The 21,554-nt window shown below is 40.5% G+C and overlaps 1 protein-coding gene across 6 annotated transcripts in view; it reads right to left on the reverse strand.

The window, feature by feature from the left end:
- The window catches only part of znf618 (zinc finger protein 618), an 87,394-nt gene that overhangs the window by 21,738 nt on the left and 44,102 nt on the right, over positions 1-21,554 (reverse strand). For 3 of the 6 annotated variants that reach the window (XM_062484666.1, XM_062484664.1, XM_062484661.1), the window contains 3 exons: positions 14,603-14,692; positions 13,971-14,015; positions 12,748-12,825 (listed from right to left, as the gene is read on the reverse strand). In XM_062484666.1, coding sequence (XP_062340650.1) covers positions 12,748-12,825; positions 13,971-14,015; positions 14,603-14,692 — 213 coding nt within the window. The remainder of the gene's footprint in view (positions 1-12,747; positions 12,826-13,970; positions 14,016-14,602; positions 14,693-21,554) is intronic. The other 3 variants (XM_062484667.1, XM_062484662.1, XM_062484665.1) reach the window with 2 other exon arrangements.

Genomic DNA, 21,554 nt, shown 5'->3' on the forward strand with positions numbered 1-21,554 from the left:
AGCGTCTGTTAAACGACTAAATGTAAGGACCTGATCAATGAACTATCTTACTTGCCTCAAGACACTTCCCCTTTATTCGGATTATAAATACCAACAACAAACTAGAGAGGGTACAATTTCTGGGGAAATTGTAGGGTGTGCTTGCTTGCATCGGTTGCAGATGGGTCCGTTTATTAAATGTAATTTTTTAACTGATATATCTGTATATTTTATATAAAAATGCCTACTTATTATTTATGAAGATTGCATAGATTTAAAAGCATAGACTACATTTGTTTCTGCTCATGTACAATTCAAAATACAAAAAGTGAAGTGTAGCATGTCCCTGTACTTACTGTAAGTCGCTCTGGATACGGGCGTCTGCTAAATGACTAAATGTTATGTAGAATGAACCTAACCTATATGACTTAAACGTCACCTTAAGTTTTTCCCTTCTACAGTAGTGATATTTTCAAGCATTTAGCCCACTCATATGGCATTCATTCATTAAGAACCACCTTTGAAACAAGCTGAACCCCCTTGAAACAAGCTATTCTAAGTAGTGCTAACAACGTTTTCACCGGCAGTATTTGATAGAATAGCGATTGAAACAGTACAGTACCATCTGCTAACTGAAAATATGCCCCCAAAAAACATAAATAAGCTTGACATTTATTTAGGGGGAAATGGCTAATTCAAAAGAAGTTTGCTGGAAGCGATCATTGTCAGTAACAATGCCAAATACGACCATTTGATCTTAGACTAGAGCCCTGCACGGTGGAGAAGCTGACCTTGGTAAATTGTGCTAAGCTAACCTAGCTGCTGTTGCTAGTCAAATTTAACCCTTGTGTTATCTTCGGGTCATTCTGACCCATCAGTCATTGTGACCCACCGTCGTATTGCGACAACTTTAGAGCATACAAAAACAAAGTGAAGCATTTTCTTTTAACCATTGGGCTGTCTCAGACCCCCCACATTGCAAAGGTTAAAAGAAAATTATTAGGGTTCCTCCGGTAGGAGAACCCTATTGTTATTGGTGGTATTATTATTTTTTACCCATGGGAGTCAATGGCAGCCCCTAGACCAGTACCGTAAAAAGTTGTGAAATTTGGCATGTTGAAACTGCAGACCATTAGTAACTACCATACCAAACATGGGCCGTGTGAGACAATAGGTGGCGCTACAGGCCACGCCCCAATATGTCAATTTTCAAATTGATGCCATTTGCAGGCCATAAGTCCCAAAATTCTGAAATTCATTACATATGCCTTATTTCTCATGAGGAATAAAAAAGCCTCAAGAAGCTATAACGGCCGCCATATTGGATTTTTCTGTACAATAAAGATTAAGGAAACGCGTTTTTTCCCTACTCCTCCTACATTTTTGGTCGAATTTTCTTCAAAATTGCCATAGATGATATCCAGACTGAGCCTCACAAAAGTTATCGTAGGGATTTCTGATTTTCAAAACCGTTTGTCCGGTAGAGCCAATCAAAATCTGCAACAAAGCAACCAAACAGGACGTTTGGTCAAATCTCAGCAAATCTTTGAGATATCAACACCAAACTTGGTATGTCACGTGGAAGACACTACAACATGTTACCATGTGCAAAGGCAACTTCATACCTCAAAAAATGATTGATATAAAGCAAATTGTATTTATCGCTAATGCTAAAATAATGCTTTACACATCCGCCGGCCAAAAACTGATACTCTGATTCAATCACTAGTTCATATGAAGACTCTTGAGAATGTTGAGTACACAAATCTGAGAAAAAGTTGACTGTAACATGAAAACTCGATTTTTAGTGAATATTTGAAACATGCATGCTTGGCTAATTTCTAGGGCTGTTTCCCCAAATCCTCTCTCCCTTTGCTCCTGTGCGCGCGTGCTCCACATTCTCACACACAAAAGGGGCCAGAGCCCCTTGACACACGCGCGAGCTTGGTACGACGCACAAGAAGAAGGCCATTTTATAGTTGGAGAAGACTTGAAGACAACGACTGACGAGACTCCTGCAGCCCTCAGAGATTTTCATTGTTACATTTGACAGTGAGTAATAAGAGCCTACAACGGCAGTACAAAACATGTATTTTAGCGTTTGTATTCGTATGATAACTTGAAGACTTTTATACTGTTGTAAACAGGATAGCAGCTAATCTATCTAGGCTAGCTGAGCTAAGGATTTCTCTTTGTACAGGCAGTATTACAGGCTAGCAAGCCGTACAATCTTTAACATTATACTTGCTTCTGTGAGACGCGTTTGAAATTTGTATACTGTGCGTAACTATGCGGTTGGGTTGTTCTATTTCTACGGTCTTCACATCGTAAGTTATTCTTTTCCAAACTGTAGCTAGGTAGCCTAGTTTGCTGCACAGATAGAGCTACCTAGCATTAAACAAGTAGCAATGGTACCATGGTTGTTTTGCTTGCTAGCTTTGTTTGGGTTCATGGTTTGATCGTTTAGGAGTTCCATTGAAAGCCTATAGAGCTACAATACGTTTGTAATCGGCATGTTGTACTATGCTGCACGATTTCCCATCTCTTGATAACATTTTATATTTGTATCAATTTTATACACTAAATTGCCAAAGTATTCGCTCGGTTGCCTTTACACGCTCATGAACGTGAGTGACATCTCATTCTTAAACCATAGGATATGATGTCGGACCACCCTTTGTAGCTATAATAGTTTCAACTCGTCTAGGAAGGCTTTCCACAAGGTTTAAGAGGTTTATGGAAATGTTTTACCATTCTTCCAGAAGTGCATTTGTGAGGTCCAACATTGATGTGGAACAAGAAGGTTTGGCTCGCAGTCCCTGCTCTAATTCATCCCAAAGGTGTTGTATTGGGTTGAGGTCAGGACTGTGTGCAGGCCACTCAAGTTCGTCCACACCAATCTCGCTCATCCATGTGTTTATGGGCCTTGCTTTGTGCACTGTTGCACAGTCATGTTAGAACAGGAAGGGGCCATCTCCAAACTGTTCCCACAAAGTTTGGAGCATGAAATTGTCAAAATGTTGGTGAATTATTGCATTTCAGGAAATTAACTTATGGGTAGGAAATATTTAATGGATTGGGCTCGGCGGGGTATTTTGTCATCCATCCATTCCTACTCCATGCTCTTGATTATGTAATTGACCTACAGGTACATCTTCTAGGCTATGTTTATTTGTTTTAATTTTCTAATGTGAGTCAGTGGCTTGGCAGTATTTTAACAGTAAGGTTTGGTTATTTGTGTTAAACTGTGATGATTCTTTTGGTGAAACATGAATTTAAAGTAAAAACCATTTGCAAGATAAATTGTTCTCAATTGGTCTTAATTTGTATTTATAGTCGAGTCCGTTTCTCTATGTTTACATTTTACAGACTTAAATTTGAATGTAGACAGTGTAAATTGAATAAAGGTAAATAATGGATGTCTAAATATTTTTTTTAAGTACAGAGATTGGTGTTTTGAGAATCCTAACCCTTTCAATATTTTCTTAAAGGTCTGTATACTAGAACTGTTGAGTATGAAGTTATGATAATGTAAGACTATGAAATTGTTAAGCAGTAGTGTGGTATGTTACATTTCATAGTTTTTGATGGTTTTTCTATGTGTTTTTTAGATGCCATGTTCCAGCAAGAGATCCAGGGACCAAGGATCCACTGTTGAGGTTAGACTTCCTTGTGGGAAAAAATGCTAAACCAGTGTGTTTAAGTGATAAGATTAATTGAGAAAAATGAATGTGAATGAGCATTTTTAACAACGTCTTTGTTACGGACCCATGTTTAAAATGTCCTAATTCAGTCTGTATAGTTGTGGTTGTGTGTTTTTTCTTTTCTCCCCTCTTTCTTTCTATTCGCTGCATGCAGGTATGGTCTAGTCAGCGTTTGTTGGCGGTTGGCTATCAGTCTCCCTATCTCGTGATTGGCAATCAGCCGCGCACTTCCAATCAGCGGTTTAGTTGTCAACATAAAATTACCACACTGGTCAGCTGTTTCAGAGATTGCTTTGGAAAGTTGCTTGTTTAGAGAGTTGTCAAGTCAGAGAGACTTCTTGTTGAAATCATTGTAAATGTTTTTATTATTTTGTTAGAATGGTTTGCTTCATAGTGAACCCTTTTAATAGAGCAGTTAGTGGTGCAGCGTTTATTCGAGGGTGGCGTTCATTCAAGGGCAACGTTTAATTGGTAAGAGAGATTCAGTGAATTGTAGCTGCAGTGCAGCCATAGACAAACACAGAATAGACAAGGAAGTCAAACAAAAGCCCAGTGTAAAATGTATGCCGCGCGTGTCTCTACTTTGTGTACAAATCTGACGCAGCATGCTGTAACATTCTTACACTTTAGCTTTCAAACAGAAACCTGTGCAGAAAGCACTCACCACCAGCAACAGATCTATAGCACGCAAACTTGGTGTTGATGAAAAGCACATTCAGGAATGGTTAAGTCAGCTACCTCACCATATTGTATACAATATGTGTAACTATCTATAGGCCTGAATGCAATTGTCGCAATTGCATTATAATAATGTATAATTTTTTTTCAAGCAATGTCTTAATTTAGAATTATATAATTGTATTCAGAATTATTACGTGACTTTATTTTGAAGGCCTTTTGGGACGCTCATGAGTGAGAGAGTCGACAACCTAACAGCAAGCGAAGCACAGACAATTTAAAGCTCTGATAAGTTTCAAGTTCAAGTTTATTATCATATACTCATAAACAGCATTTATAAGTAATGAAATTCTTTGTGCTCAATGTCCGTTCAACTTGCAGAATAAAAAAATTCAATACTAAAGAATGGGGAAAAAGGGTAGAAAAAATAAGAAAAATTGTAGTGCAAAAAGATATTTCAAGGACAGTTCAGCATCCTGATGGCATGTGTGAGAAAACTATCCCTGTATCTGCTGGTACAGGACCTTATACTCTTGTATCGCCTTCCAGAAGGCAGGAGGGAGAAAAGACTGTGGCAGGGATGACTAGGGTCAGAAATGATCCACTTGGCCTTTCTCCTGCACCGCTGGCTGTAAAGGTCCTGAATGGATGGTAATGCAGTCCTTGTAATACGCTGTGCAGATTTGACCACTCTTTGTAGTGTCTTCCTGTCCTGGGCAGTGCTGTTGCCAAACCATGTTGTAATGCCACCAGTCAGTATGCTCTCAATGGTGCACCGGTAAAAATTGGTCAGTATAGTGCAGTCCATGCCAAATTTCCACAGTCGCCGCTGAAAAAAGAGCCTCTGTTTCGCTGTCCTTGTAACCACACCAATATGGTGGTCCAGCTCAGATCCTCACTGATGTTGATACCAAAAAATCTGAAACTTTTGACTCTCCACAGCTGTGCCCTCGATGTGAATGGGTGCATGTTCTCCCTGCAGCCGCCTGTAGTCCACTATCAACTCCTTGGTTTTTGCTACATTAAGCAACAGGCTGTTATGCTGACACCAGGATGTCATTGTTGCCACCTCTGCTCTGTAGGCAGACTCATCACCATTCTTGATGCAGCCGATAATGGTGGTGTCATCAGCAAACATAATGATAGTGTTGGAGCTGTTTGTGGCTGCACACCATAGGTGAACAGAGAGTACAACAGTGGGCTTAACACACAACTCTGTGGGGCACAAGTGCTGAGTGTTAGACTGGTGGGGTGATGTTACCTAGCCGTACTGCCTGTGTCCTGTCCAGCTGCACATGGAAGGACTGATGTTCCGGTCCTGTAGTTTTATGATGAGCCTTGATGGTACTATGGTGTTGAAAACGGAGCTGAAGTCGATGAAGAGCATCCGCACGTATATGTTGTTCTGATCCAAGTGAAAGAGAGCAGTGTTCAAGGCCAAAGCTACAACATCATCTGTAGACCTGTTCGGCCTATTTGCAAACTGGAGTGGGTCTAATGCAGGTGACAGGCAGGATGTAATGTGGTCTTTGACTAACGTCTCAAAGCATTTCATCACAACAGGGCGGTAATCATTGAGACAGTTCACTGATGGTTTCTTAGAGACTGGGATGATGGTGGCCCCCTTGAACCTATTGGGGACGACAGACTGCGACAGGGAGAGGTTAAAGATGTCAGTGAACACCTGCCAGTTCAGGAGCACAGGCCTTGAGAACACAGCCAGGGATGTTGTCAGGTCCTGGAGCTTTATGCACATTCACTCTAAGTGATAAGTTTAAGGTTGTTATAGAGGTTGTTAGCAATCTAAGGAAACCTCTATTCCCTTGTGTAGGCTACAGCATGCAGCCAACAAAGTATGTTGTTTTGTGTCTGTATTTGACTTTGGTGAATGTTATTTACATGCTGCGCATGTCATTGCATGTTCATATTAAGCTAATGTGGTCTTTATTTTCTCATTACAGCGTGAGTTTAGTTTTAACGGTGGATTTGGAGAAAAAGCTTCAAATAAATCTGTAGCAAGAAAGACACTTGCGCCTGCCAGTGTTTCATGGGATAATAGTATGCTACACTTGTAAATTACTTGTGTAATAAATACTGTGTTTTAATTTAACCAATTAAATAACCGTTTTCTGATTTTTTGGGGGAGGCGTTTAATCGAAGGTGCCATTTATTACACAATGTTCATTTTTGGTGCAGCGTTTATTCAAGGTCAACGTTTAATCAAAGAAAAACTGTAGCTTTCTTCCCAGCATGGGAAGGCCAAAGGATGTTTACAATTGTAGTAGGCCATTGATATGTTTTAAAAGTTCAGGGATGTAATTTGTTGGATAAGAAGCCCCCATCCCCCACTCCAGAGACAATTGATGACAGAGAGGTGCTGACATTAAGTTAAACATAGTCATGCGTTAAAGAGTAGAGTAAAAAATAGAGACAAAATGTGTACATGGATGTTGAAACTCAGTGCTCTGAGTTTGTGCATGTCAGTTTAGACAAACGTAGCCTTTTCAACCTCTAGGTTTAATTCTCTCTTTTATACATTTAAAGTTGGATTTGACATTTAACAGACATTTAATCATTTAGCAAGTTGTTTGACTCAAAAACCATAACGAAGTACATATGGTGTAAAAAATCTGCAGTCAAATTTGGCGAAATTGCTAGCTTGGATGTTATCTTTACATATAGATGGGTTGGTGGTTACAAACAATGAGGATGCGCACGCAGCTTCAAGGCAGAACAATGCCTACCATTTCACCTCTAGTTTATATGTTCCCACCCCCCCCCCCTTCTGAATAAAGTTAGATTGATCTGATTTGTTGATATCTGTTGCTATGAAAACCATTTTAGCCAAGCTAACTAACATTGTTTTTAGCTAGCTGACATTACCATTCAATCACTAACAAAACACGAATAGAAATACTTTGCTAACAGTCCTCACGTGTAATCAAAAGCTTGTAGTGAGATCACATGCATGACCCCCCGAGACAAGCTTTCATGTTTGCATCGCTAGCATCTCGTCATATTACACAGCCGGAAGACAGCTAGATAATAAATATTGTAGCGTCAGCGCCCTTGGGTACCCAGCATGCAGTGCACACCAAAAACGCAAATAGCTGTGGAAAATAGTTTGGTTACAACAGCTGTGCAAGGGATTTCAGTTGTTGTGTTCGTTCACTTAAATGTGTGTAATGTTATTGTTTTTTACTTAAGATAATACTGTTGGTCACCCTGATTGTGCATGTTGTGTAGTTTAATGGGATCAGAGAGTCTGACCATGACAAAGTATTGTTAAGCTGCTGTACCATCACAAGGTACACTTGCTAACAGCTGGACATTAGCTATACCTTGGTCCAGTTCCCTACATGACTCTTGACAGTTGTTTGACTGAGACTCTAGAGAGAGCTCAATTCAGGTAGAGTTCTAATAGCCATGGTCTTCTAACCAGTTTCAGTTTTGAAAACAGTGTGACTGTGTATGGTATGTTTTTTGGGCTACTTCTAATACTTATACGGCTGCCGCATTTATGCCTTGGCATGACCTGCGCTGGGATAGAGGGAAACCGCATGGATGGGGAAAGTGTGTGGGCAGAGCAAGCAGTAGTAGTACATAACCTACACACTTCCTTTAGTGAAGTGTATCCTCACTTTCATGAAGTTATTGTTGTAATCAAAGCTTTTAAAGAATGGATCTCTGCATGATGGGCCTGACCAGAGCACAGGTGGCCTGACACAACACGCTTCAAAGTTGTCACTTTCAAAAGGGTGGCATTTTAACCCTGTCAGTCCAACATGTCTAAAAGTTGGTACGCATGCCTTATTGCCAATGGGGAACAAATAAGTCTCAAGAACCCATAATGTCGGCAGCATGGATATTTCTCTACAGTGACAATTTGTGAAGAATTTCAAAAAATGACTTCAAATCAGCCATTCATCCAATTGTCTTGAAATGTTGTGTACATGTATGAAATACATGTCTGTGTCATGTCAATTTTGTAATGGTTTGCAATGCTGAGGAGGAACCCGCCATTGCTGCCTGCAGCTATATTTTGTATTTGTTTTTGTATTGGGTAAAGTTGTCGCAACACAACTATGGTTATGTGCAGCACAAGGGTTAAGGGGATTGTTTGAATGCGCCGGAAATGAAAAACGTTTCTTTTGACATCAAGTTTAGGCTGTGGCATTGAAGACAGCGACACACCACACAAGCTTGAGTTTAAATACATTATTTAATGTGAAATTACTTACTGTACATGCAAGTCTTGAATTACTTATGTATGATGCTTCCAGTAGCCTACTGTGCGCAACAGTCTTACTACATCTATGCACGTTGTAGTTATGCGGGTAGTTATGCGCGGGGGGGGGGTCACTACCTCTCTGCGTAGTGACTGAGATCGCTACAATATATATGTGAGAGAACAATTGTTGTGCTCGCCGAAGGCGTGAGCACACCCAATAATCACTCGCTGAGTCCATTGATACAGTAAGTCCAGACAATGGATAGGCATTCAAAAAGGATCTCGCCAAGCTCTTGAGATTCAACATGATGAGTCAATGGTCAGATTAGCCTCTGACGCAGGCTCTATCTCTGTCCTGGTTCTCCTGGACCAAAGTGCAGCATTTGACACTGTAGATCATTCAATCCTCCTGGAACATATGGAGAATTATGTTGTGATCTCTGGTACGACACTCCAGTGGTTTACATCGGATCTATCTGACAGATCACAATTTGTCCACTATGACGGCCGCTCATCCAGGAGCTCTACTGTAAAATACGGAGTACCACAGGGTTCTGTCCTAGCCCCTCTGCCATTTTCTCTCTACATGCTGCCTTTAGGAAACATAATTAGAAGCTCCGGAGTACATTTTCACTGCTATGCAGATTCCATCCAGCTATACATGTCCCTAAAGCCTGGAGAACTACCACACGCTCTGGAAACATGTGTTTCTGGGAAAAGAACTTGGAAGGCAGCAAATTTCCTGCTTCTCAATTCAGATACAACAGAGGTGCACATTTTTGGACCTAAAAAATCCAGACATAATTTATCCAATCTCACCTTAAACCTAAACGGCATCCAAGTCTCCCAAAGATAGCTAGTAAAAAATCTAGGAGTCACAATGGACCCAGACCTCTCGTTCGGGTACCATACTAAGCGTATTCCCAAAATAATAAATGTTTCCATCTACGTAACGTAAGAAATTTCCTCTCAAAGGATAATGCTGAAAAACTAATACATGCATTTGTTACATCCCGATTGGACTACTGCAATGTATTATTCTCTGGCATCCCAAGCACCTATATAAAAAATGTATAGCTGGTGTAAAAAACTGCTGCTAGACTACTGACCAGAACCAGAAAGTATGATCGTATAACATCTACTCTCTTCTCTCTACACTGGCTACCAATCCAAGCCAGATCTGATTTTCAGTCATACTACTAACTTACAAATCTCTCCATGGATTAGCTTTATTTACAAATAAAGCATCTATATGTCTGCATAGGTATCATATAACTTGAATTTACATATAAAGTAAACCTGTTTCTATTATTATTTCTGTTGCTAGTTGGAGACGACAGGGGATGGGGCCATCATTTTTCATATTTTAGAGTTTCTCATCCCTGGAACAGATTTCTTGTTACAACCGAGGGGGGCTGGCGCTGTCTTAGTGTCTAGGGCTGCATCAAATACACTTTTTGGTCTGCTAAATTGCAGCACTAGTTCACACTTGACCGGTGGGGACCTCGTTCTTAATATTACTGTAACTGTTAGTTTCTCCTTGCATTCTCTAATTCTTGCTCTCCTCTCTCTGTCCCCCCTCCACACCTCCCCTGTGGTGTGGGGGGTCTGAGCTGTCAGCATCTGCCTGGTCGTCGGTCTGCCAACGTTGGACCTGGTCGCCAGTGGACATCGATCTGTGACTGTCAGCCAAAGCTGGATCGAGTCGCCAAGTGGACATCGGTCTCCCTGACGGAGAACAGCGAGTTCCTGGTCCCTTCCCTCATCCACCTGCCTGTGATGCTGGGACGATCACAGTCCTCCAGCCCTGTGGCTACCTCTGCTTAAACTGACATGTACCAACTCTGACCCAAGTCAGACCACCACTGGATGTTGATGTTTCAACACCAATTGACACTTCCCTGTTGTATGACTATGTTTAGCCTGTGTTCTGTACCTCTCTTTCACCAACCGTCTCTGGAGTAGGAGATCCCTCACTGAATTGCTCCTCCCAAGGTTTCTTCAAACCTTTTTCTATAGTGAGTTTTTCTGGGAGTCTTTCTTGAGGGTTTAGGTTGGTTGAGGGGCAGTTCTATGGGCATATGTGAAGCCTTCTGTGACATTGCTTGTAAAAAGGGCTATACAACTACATTTAGATTAATCATGTTTTTTGTACATTATAGTGACTGCAACACTTTCTGGATGATTCTGCAGAAGTAACCAAACGCAATTCTAATTGCAACAATGAGATAACCAAACTCAGTCTCACCGCAGATTAATAAAAAAAACTTTTGATCGTATTACACTTTTTTTTTTACTACAGCCAAGATTTAAAGGGCCCATGACATGACAGGAACATTTTCAAATCGGAGCATTTGAGCTTTTATTTTCTCAAAGGCGGAGAAGAATACCCAGGGCTTGGTTTATACCTATCAACATTTCTAGCCACTGGGGGACCAAGGGCAGGCTAGGGAAACTCATATTAATGTTAAATAACCTCCTAAAGTGAAATTTTCATGTCATGGGACCTTTAAATGGACTCCACTTTTGACCCACAACTTCGACACACCTGCGACTAGATATATTTCTTACTTGTAACATTGGCATGAAGTAATTGATATTGTGTGTGTCTTTCCATCTGACCCATTGTAAATTTTTACTTGCGTATTCCCTCATGTTATTTGATCCGCTCTACACTTAGATCAAATTCATTCCTTCAGACGAGACTGTTTATTACATATTAAACCTGGGTTTCCCTGATGTCCTAACTCAATATCAGGGTTGTGCCCCCCTCTAACTAAATAACTGATTATAGATCAAGTATATTTATTCTTAAACGAGCAAGCCCCGCTACACATGCAGAATTTATTTTCTCCCTTGTCCCTTACACGTAGATATTTCTCCAGATTCTCAGAATTATTTTAATATAATGCATCTACAGTGCAATTATGCACTGTAGATGATGATGTATTCAAAATCTTCACAATTTTATGTTTTATGGTTCCGCAATATGTAGATGAAGGTTTTTGCAGATTGGTGAACCTCTGCCTGTCTAAGATACTCCTTTTATACCCAATTATGTTACTGACATGTCATTTTACCTAGTTAGTTGCAAATGTTCCTCCAGCTGTGTATTTTTTGTAACACTTTCTTTTTCCAGCCTTTTATTGCCCCCGTCCCAACTTTGAGACGTGTTGCAGTCATCAAACTCCAAATTATCTTGTTGTTTCCTTAAAATAGTACATTTCCTTAAATGTACTAGTTTAAACATTTGATGTGTTCTCAATGATCTATTGGGAATGACATGAGTTTATGAGATCAATCTAATCATTGCATTCTGTTTATATTTACATTTTACATTTACATTTAGTCATTTAGCAGACGCTTTTATCCAGAGCGACTTACAGTAAGTACAGGGACATTCCCCCAGAGGCAAGTAGGGTGAAGTGCCTTGCCCAAGGACACAACGTCATTTGGCACAGTTGGGAATTGAACTGGCAACCTTATGATTACTGGCCCGATTCCCTAACCGCTCAGCCACCTGACTCCCTCCCATTTTACACAGCGTCCCAACTTTTGGGGAATTAGGGTTGTATAATGTCATGATAATTTATGGTGGCATCGGGTCACATTGTGCCTCCCTACAACTACCTCCTGCCAACCCATGTAAAATGTTTTGATCCACCTGAACTTTGATTATGCCAAAAGATGCATTCAGTCACTCCAAACCATGTGGGAAAAATAGTCTGATGAGACAAAGGTTTACATTTTTGTAAAAGATTCTAAAAGAAAATACAGCTCATCATCCGTGGAACACCATACTTCACCGACTGTGAAGCATGGTGGTGGTAGCATCATGCTTTGGGGCTGATACTCTTCAGCTGGGTCAGGAGCTCTTGTCAAGATAGACGGGATCATGAATTGTCTTGATGCGCAGGTTTAGTATCCACAGAAACATTAGCAAAAGTAGTTATCTAAAAGTACTTGAATCAAAGGACACTGAATGGCTACTATTTCCAAGTATATATTGAGCAATTAGCCAGCCATGCTAGAACCCTAACTAGCATTTCAAAAAAGAACCATACTAGACAATGCAAATCACACCCTTTAACTTTTGTACACTATATTTGTAACTCTTATCTAGTAAATCTCTCTTTCTAGGTGCTCTTCACTCACCAGCGTGGGACTGCATGTGCTCCAGTAGGTTGTTGTAGAACTGAAACTGGATGCCACAGGCTCCACATGTGTATGGTTCTAAAAACACAAGACCCAGAATAGTGTGGCTGGTTTAAGAGCTTAAAACACAAGGCGTCAGTGGACCTGCCCATGTCAACACCCCACAGATCTAAGACCATGCCTTTACCAGGTATGGAAGGAGAAAGAAATGCCTGCTAATAAATACAACTAAACCTTCTTTATAAAACATATTCACTGATGTTCATAGGTATAGTTTTACGCTTTATATTTATAGGAATGGAGTTTGAACTCTTGTAGTACACTTTGGTGTACAAATAGATTGTTGTAATACATTTGTCTTTACTGATACATTTTCTCCATACTTTGGTATGCCTTATGCTCTGATTAAGTATAAGTCACTGAATACTGAGTGTTTTGTACTGAATTGCTGTTATGACAAGACTAAAGCTTGATTTATACTTTAATGTAAAGGGTCCGCGGACACTGCAGAGAGCCCCACAGGGCCGCACAGCCAGGCCACAAAGACTGCCTGCCCCAGCTAAAAAATCTAAAAGTGTGTAACTAGTGCATATGTCAACCGCAGAGCCACACAAATGATGATTGGTTGGATGGCGGAGGGAGGGTTTACACAGTAGTCAAAATTAGACTTCATGTATCAACAAAGACGAGACATCATTTAATTTCACTAGTTCTCTCAAATGCGTCATTCCACAAAGTTTTTTGCGTTGTCCCAGATATAGCTAAGTAGCTATTATATTATTTACCAACTACATAGTTACTTCTTCTGTGATGTTTTTCCTGCTCTAAAAGCAGACACACCATCATTTAGCATCACCTCGTGCAAAAGACATAATGGCTAGCTACACCAAAAGGCTGCACAACTATAAATGCTGTGCAGGTCTCCGCACACCAGCACATTACATTAAGAACGCAGACCAGCAGAAGTAAAAACCAAGCTTTACTCTTAACATGCCAATATTCAAGGGGTCCAAATCTAGCTTCCCTAATCAAATATTACTGTCTCAGCAAAGACAGTCTTGTCTGCATTTCAAAAAAGAAATGCAGACGAGAGCAATGACAATTGAGGTCCAAAATTATGAATTAATTTGAACTAGCCATAAATGTTTAATGGGAATAACAAACTACACAAAAAATTAAGGAATTGAATGTGTGAAGAAGCCAGCATGGGGTGTCAGACTCACTCTGTGATGCAGAGAAAGAACCAGCCACTAGGGGGCTTGGAGTATCTGAGAGAGAAAGAGAGAGAGGGAGGTTCAGAAGAAGCAAGGTTTCAATATTTTTTCACATACCGTATTTCTTCGATTAAACACCACCCTCAAATAAACGCAGCACCAAAAATTAACATTGTGTAATAAACGCCGCCCTCAATTAAATACCGCACCAAAAAACGGTTATTTAATTGGTTAAATTGAAACACAGTATTTAATTCACAAGTAAATCACAAGTGTACAATATAGCGAGGTAGCTGACTTCGCCCCTCGCGAATTCGTCTTTCATCAACCCAAAGTTTGCGTGCTACAGATCTGTTGCGGCTGGTGAGTGCTTTCTGCACAGCTTTCTGTTTGAAAGCTAAAGTGTAAGAACATTTCGGCATGCTGTTTCAGATTTCTACACAATGTAGACACACACGCGGCTTCAATTTTACACTCGGCTTTGTGTTTGTCTATTCTTTGTTTGTCTATGGCCGCACTGCAGCTACAATTCACTAAATCTCTCTTAGAAATTAAACGCCGCCCTCGAATAAACGCTGCCCTCGAATAAACGCAGAAGCTTTTAATCGAAGAAATACGGTACATTCAAACATGTTACCTACTGTAATGCTCACCACTTGAATTCTGTGAACTGGTGATGTCAACCAAGCTGGATTGCATTGTGCTCTCCATTTTTCGGAGGAAGGGACCATCTGTAGGCAACGGACAGAACAGCCAAGATTAAAGTTTAGTGTGAAATGTGTACATGAAATCCCAGTTAAGGTTTTAAAAATCCATTAAGATAGTGTTTCCGCTAGGATTTTTTTTAGCAGTTTTTTAGCCGAATATCCATAAGTTAAAGCCGGAGCAAGAACAATCCTTGCTGAGTTTTGTTGGTGGTCATGTTGTTGTGGCCCTCCTCCCCACGGGGTTCGGGAAAAGTTTGATTTTCCAGCTACGGCAGCTAGCTCTGTGGTGAAGGAGTTGGCTAAGGCGAATGCTAGCGATTGGTTATGGCAGATCAGAGTGGCTCTGGGCAGATCCAATAGTTTTAAACTTCAACAGAGTGCCCGCCTTCAAGGAAGTTAACGCTTGTCAATGGAGCGATCCCAGACCCTCTGTACAAATGAAATGTACGAGGGTCTGGTTAGGACCAGGCTAGACTTTAGGTGCATCAATATGCAAAACTAAAAAGATTTGATTGACAGAATTGGCGGCTTCAGGAGAAGGGATACAAATCTCTCTTTCTAAATGACAATTTGGATATGGGCCGTAAAGAACAAACTTTATGATTTTTTTTTATATACTGATGGTTCAGATGAGGTCAGCTCTGGTCTGTCTGCTAAACCAGCCTCAAGTCAAAATTTTTGAAGAGGTTGGTCTATAAAGCTATGGAACTATAATCTTACACTTTATGATTGTAGCATTTATTAAAGTATATATTTTTTTGTGCCACTGCCAGTATCTTAGCTGGAATCGCGATTCCAACAGTACAATCTGTAAACTGAAAATATGTCCGCAAAAACGTAAACAAGTTTGAAATGTATTTCTGGAAAAATGACTAATATAACAAGTTTACTAGAAGTGATCATTATGTGTCAGTAACAACGTCTCTGTCTGAAGACTAGGGGGTCATGTGACCGGCTATCTGCACTAGAAGTAAGGAGACTTTATTAGGGGGTCATGTGACCGGCTATCTGCACTAGAAGTAAGGAGACTTTATTAGGGGGTCATGTGACCGGCTATCTGCACTAGAAGTAAGGAGACTTTATTAGGGGGTCATGTGACCGGCTATCTGCACTAGAAGTAAGGAGACTTTATTAGGGGGTCATGTGACCGGCTATCTGCACTAGAAGTAAGGAGACTTTATTAATCCCATAGGGAGACCTGGGAGAAGCCGGCTCTGCTCCGTTTTGCTCCCTTCAGACCTGACCCTCGGACTGATAAGTAAGTTGTACAGCTGAGCTAACTAGACTACCGCTGTGTGGGATTGCAGGGGTTAACCAGTACGAAGGGTGTACAAAATTACAGGGTGTTGATATCACAGCCTCGAAACATAACTAGCTACAGCTACATTCTACATTTACATTTAGCAGACGCTCTTATCCAGAGCGACTGACAGTAAGTACAGGGACATTCCCCCCGAGGCAAGTAGGGTGAAGTGCCTTGCCCAAGGACACAACGTCATTTGACATGGCCAGGAATCGAACCAGCGACCTTCTGATTACTAGCCCGATTCCCTAACCGCTCAGCCACCTGACCCCCTACATGTTATCAGCCTGGCCTTTGCCTGTGGTGCTTCTGCAGCTGTCTTGCTGTTTTAGGTATCTCCCAGAAGTTAACAAGATACTAACCTGGGGACTGTTCCATGAAGGCCGCTCAAAAAAGCTAGACTTAAAGTCCCAAACCAGACTTGAATAAGTTTAATTAGTCAAGCAGGGCTAAAGCGGTTCCTTAACCCGTTAAGGAGTAGCGTCACACATATGTGATTCTGAACATTCCAACCGACTATTTTCCTATAGACAAAAACTATATGACAAACGCTATAGTATGGCTTCAAAATTTACAATTAGGAGGCTAACAAGTAACACTAGCAGGTAGTAGCATTGCTACGAGTATTATGCTAGGTTGCTAGGTAACGGAAGCGAACTAAAACTAGCTAGCTTCCGTTTTGGAAAAATAACTCACTCCTTTAAAGGATAAAGGACAATTTCAGCTCACGCAGTCCTACTAATTCAAGTCAGATTTAAGTAGTCAAGCTAATTGCGCGTGCACCCTATTCTGAAGCAGCCCGAGAGGTAAAACATGGATCATACAATCCACCACGGCAAAAGCAATGCACACGGCCACGTGACTTCTTCCAGAAAGAACGTTCCCTTTAAGCCTTGTACTATGACAGCTCCCTCATCCACCGCTTCATCAAAATAAAATGACACGCCATGATTGACGTGAACGATAGGCTACGTAGGTCGAGGTCCTTTTTTAGACCTTTACTTTGTTGATTAAAAAACAGACACCCTCTAAACACATCTAAATTGACTTTTTTGACGTTTTAAATAGCTTAATATTAACCAATACTTTACCCAGTAGCCTAACATGGTTGTTGTGTCAGGGAAAATGGAGGATAGATGTAGCCTATGGATTTAGGTTAGTTTTGCAATTGTAGACTACTGTTAACAACTATCTATGATAATTATACTCGGATATTTACAAAAAATATCAGAAAAATTTACACCGACATTATAGTGCAAAAATGTTTTTCGGGTGGGAAAATAGAACTAGAGAGGGTACAATTTCTGGGGAAATTGTAGGGTGTGCTTGCTTGCATCCATTGCAGATGGATCCATTTATTAACTGTAATTTTTACAACTTATGTTTCTATATATTTTATATAAAAAGGCCTACTTATTATTTATGAAGATTGCATAGATTTAAAAGCTTACATTTGTTGCTACTCATTTACAATTCAAAATACTAAAAATGAAGTGTAGAATGAATTGGTTGTCTTATTTCCCCTGCAAGAGGGAATAGTGATAAGCTATAGCAGCCTCAGTTGAAAAGTTGGATCAAACGAAGATATTGGTAAATCCGGTGTAAAAATGGTCCTAACCTCTATGTCTTAAACGTCAAATTAAGATTTTCCCTTCTAGTGATATTTTCAAGCATTTAGCTTACTCATATTGCATTCATTCATTAGGAACCCCCTTTGAAACAAGATGAACCCCCTTTGAAACAAGCTATTCAAACAACGTTGTCGTCGGCAGTATTTCAAATGGAATCGCGATTCAAGCTTCAAGCTTGACATTTATTTATGGGGAAATGGCAAATTCAAAAGAAGATTGCTGGTAGCGATCATTGTCAGTAACAATGCCAAATGCGACCATTTGGTCTCAGGCTAGAGCCCTGCGTGGAGAAGCTGACCCCCGGTAAATTGTTCTCAATGGTCTGATAGATCCAGTTATCCTGGCAAAACATTTATTGTTAATAATTTATTACTGTAACATTGCAGGTCCCAGTGTGGATCTAGGGTTACGCATGAGCAGTAGCGCACTGTGTGCAAACTAAATTAGCATTTGATAAATCAAGTTGGCGGCCTATCTATTACAACCAGAAGGACAGATCTCTACCCCTATTTCCAAACTCCATTCAGTAGGCTATCTTTATAGCGCACTTACTATAGAAGTCGATCAGCCTATAATAGATGTCATATCTCGTATGTAGGCTGTGTTTGTCTGTACAAAGTGCAATATCCCATCCCCCCTCCTAATCACCAAGTAGTGAATCGGCAGATTGGTGTCGAGTCAAGTAATATAACACTCAAAATAACCTCAAGCATTGCATTGTGGACAGGATGAATTTATCTTTGTTTGACCTGGTAAACCATGAATGCATCTTTTGGGCGGTTTGGAAGGTGCGATATCCCATCCCCCTTCTAATGATTAATCGGGTAGTGTATCAATGGATTTGGTCCCTCAAGTGTCGTTGAACATATAGTCTACTCAAGTTGAATGCATCAACATTCCAAGCATTCCAATGCTTACACAGCTCTTTCACCACCTCAAGAATCCTTTAGCTTTCTAAAGGCCGAATTATACTACTCCGTTTAAAAAAAACGGACACATGGGAACCCCCTCGTCTACTTGGAACGCCCTCGGAAAGCTCGACGCGCACCTCCTGAATTTCGTAACTATCCGTCGTAGTTTCGGATAGTTACGGATACCCCCTTGGCTGTGATTGGTCAGTATTAAGAACTGCTTGCGTCAGGGGCAGGGGCGGGGTTGCCGTGATCAACAAGACGAACAGAATCCTTTGACCGCCATTGCTGTAAGTTTTTACAATTCATTTTTCAGCTTAACAGTACATGTAAATCAGCATCTGAATTAAAATGTGACGAGAAATGGGCAGTGTAGTTGCTAAAAATGTGCTTATTTTATTGATGAAACGGCTCATTTGTAAATTTGCTCCGACTTTTCGATAACCTAGCTATCATCGCAGTGCAGCGCCACCTACTCTTCTGGTCTGAATTGTTTTCAGCACCCACAGCCTACGGAGAACCATAAACAAAGTCTATCCGTCCATATCCGCCCGCCCATCCGTAAACGGAGTCGGAGTAGCATATTTCGGCCTTAAGATGTTGTAGAATACGAAGAGAGTCAGGAGATTTCCCGGTCAAACGGCCGTGGCATAATGCAAAAACAAAATATATATAATAATAATACATGGTCTGTGTTTCAAAGTCCCGGGCCGTTTTTCAGTCCAAGTCCAGACCTGTTTACAAGATATAGGCTTTTACCATTACAATTACTGTTGAGTGATTGAAGCAATGATTGATCAAACGTTCTAATCAAATAGTCACTGACTATCAATACGGATATGAATGACAGATTGACAAAGGCCAGTTCAGGTTCTGACCTTGCTGCATGCATAGGGTTGCCACCCGTCCCTTAAAATACGGAATCGTCCCGTATTTGAGAATAAAATAGCGCGTCCCGCTTTGAATCAATACGGGATGGGGTTTGTCCCGTATTTTCAGTGTTGTCTTGAACACAGCATCTCATGCAAATCATCCCACCCGCATTCTGTGAAGAGTCGTCCTATTCTACCCCTGATTGGGTAATACTCGCTGCCATCGTTGGTTTGATCGGTTTGTTTCAGGTTCACGGCCAATCAGAGTCAGAGGAGGGCGGGTCTCTTGGCGGAGCGTCGATTTGAAAGAATGGCGGTGGCAGCTCCAGATAGCCCCCCCCCGCATAATAAGAAGTACACTTATAAAAGGAAGTATGCTTGACATGCTCCAATACTGCACACTACTACTTCTGGTCCACTGATGTTATCATGTTCATGATGTTCATGGAAGATCCTTTGAAAGTCTCCTGCACTATATGTATTTTTTCCAATATACCTTTTTGAGTATCAATGCATTTGTTTTATTTAAAGTTAATAAGTTATGGATCTGTTAATTTAATAAGTTGATAAAATATGGTTCACATCTCCAGAAGCCTATTTTTTGTGGTCTCACTGTCAAACTTTGTTGTCCTATGTTACACAGCTATGACGATATGACCACTTGAGTTGTTGAGATAGACTGAGTGCATCTGTTCACACTGATTTCAATAGCAGATATATTTTTATAATGTCCATGTATCAATCTTAATATTTTTATGAAAACATGTTTTAAGTGGCACGTCATCGGGGCCCGGCAGGCGGCAGGCGTCCCTTATTTCTCTGTATTGAAGGTGGCAACCCTATGTATGCAAGAAGCGGCATCTAGCGATTATTAGGGGACCATTGACCCCCTATCCACGTTATAAGTATCGTAGGGAAAACCAGCTGAACCGTGATGCAAATCACATCACGCATGACACGCCCACAACTCAACTGGAAGCTTAGGTAAACAAGAACTATACCATACTATACTAGAAAACTATATACTATATACTGTTTTCAAAAACTCCACCAGACCAGTACTGTAACAAGACCCTCTCACATTTGCATGTTGTTTTTTTTTACTCTTTGTTCAAAACCTTTTCGGCTCCTAGCGGAAAATACAGAATTTTCATCAGATTGTGTCACATTTATGCATGCACCTTGCTGCAACTGTGTCGCCATTTCATACTGACCAGGGTTTTTCCTGCATGGAGAACATTTTGGCGCGCGCCAAAGCCGTTTTCCCGGGCGCCAATGACAAATCCCGAGCACCAAAGGCAAAAAAAAGTCAGCGATGAAGTAAAGAAAAAAGCTGTGTTCATCACGCGTGCAATGCATGTCAGCGAATATGTTCTCAATAGTATGTTTCAAGTAGGCTACAGCCGAACCCTCGTTCTGTTTTTATCAATAGTAATCGAGTTGATAAGCGTGTCTTCTTGTCTGATCAATACGCAACTGTGAGGTGCGCGAATGGACAGAGTGGCCACTAAACTGTTGTTCCGCTGCGAGGGCCAGCCCGACGTGCACGAATACACCTGTACAAATGCATATGAAATTTCCACTCAAAATGCTGACAAAAGTTTGATTTACGATTTCAAACACAGCCTCCATTGGTATTCTTAACCTGGAATGATAATATATAGTACTGCTATATATGCACTGCTATTTAAAAAATGATTTTGACCATAGCTTATAGTGGAGCTTATGTTCACGTATTATTTGAATTGAAATCTGCTTCATCACCTAATGCTATCCAGTTTACCCACCAGTGTGGGAGTATTACCCTTTTAATATATCTTCATAGCACACTTTGTGGCAGAGAGGGTGGTGGAGTGCCAAGTGTCTCACTTAGCAGTGAGAGACACTGCCAAGAGCTTTAGAGCTTCTTTTGATAACATTTTGTATTAATGAAAATTAGTAGTTAGTGTAACATACACTACCGTTCAAAAGTTTGGGGTCACCCAGACAATTTTGTGTTTTCCATGAAAACTCACACTTTTATTTATCAAATAACTTTCAAAATGAATAGAAAATATAGTCAAGACATTTACAAGGTTAATTATTATTATGAGAAATAATTATTTGTATTTGAAATATACATTTTGTTCTTCAAACTTTGCTTTCGTCAAATAATGCTCCATTTGCAGT

Source organism: Osmerus eperlanus, chromosome 18, assembly GCF_963692335.1.
Source record: "Osmerus eperlanus chromosome 18, fOsmEpe2.1, whole genome shotgun sequence".
NCBI lineage: Eukaryota > Metazoa > Chordata > Actinopteri > Osmeriformes > Osmeridae > Osmerus > Osmerus eperlanus.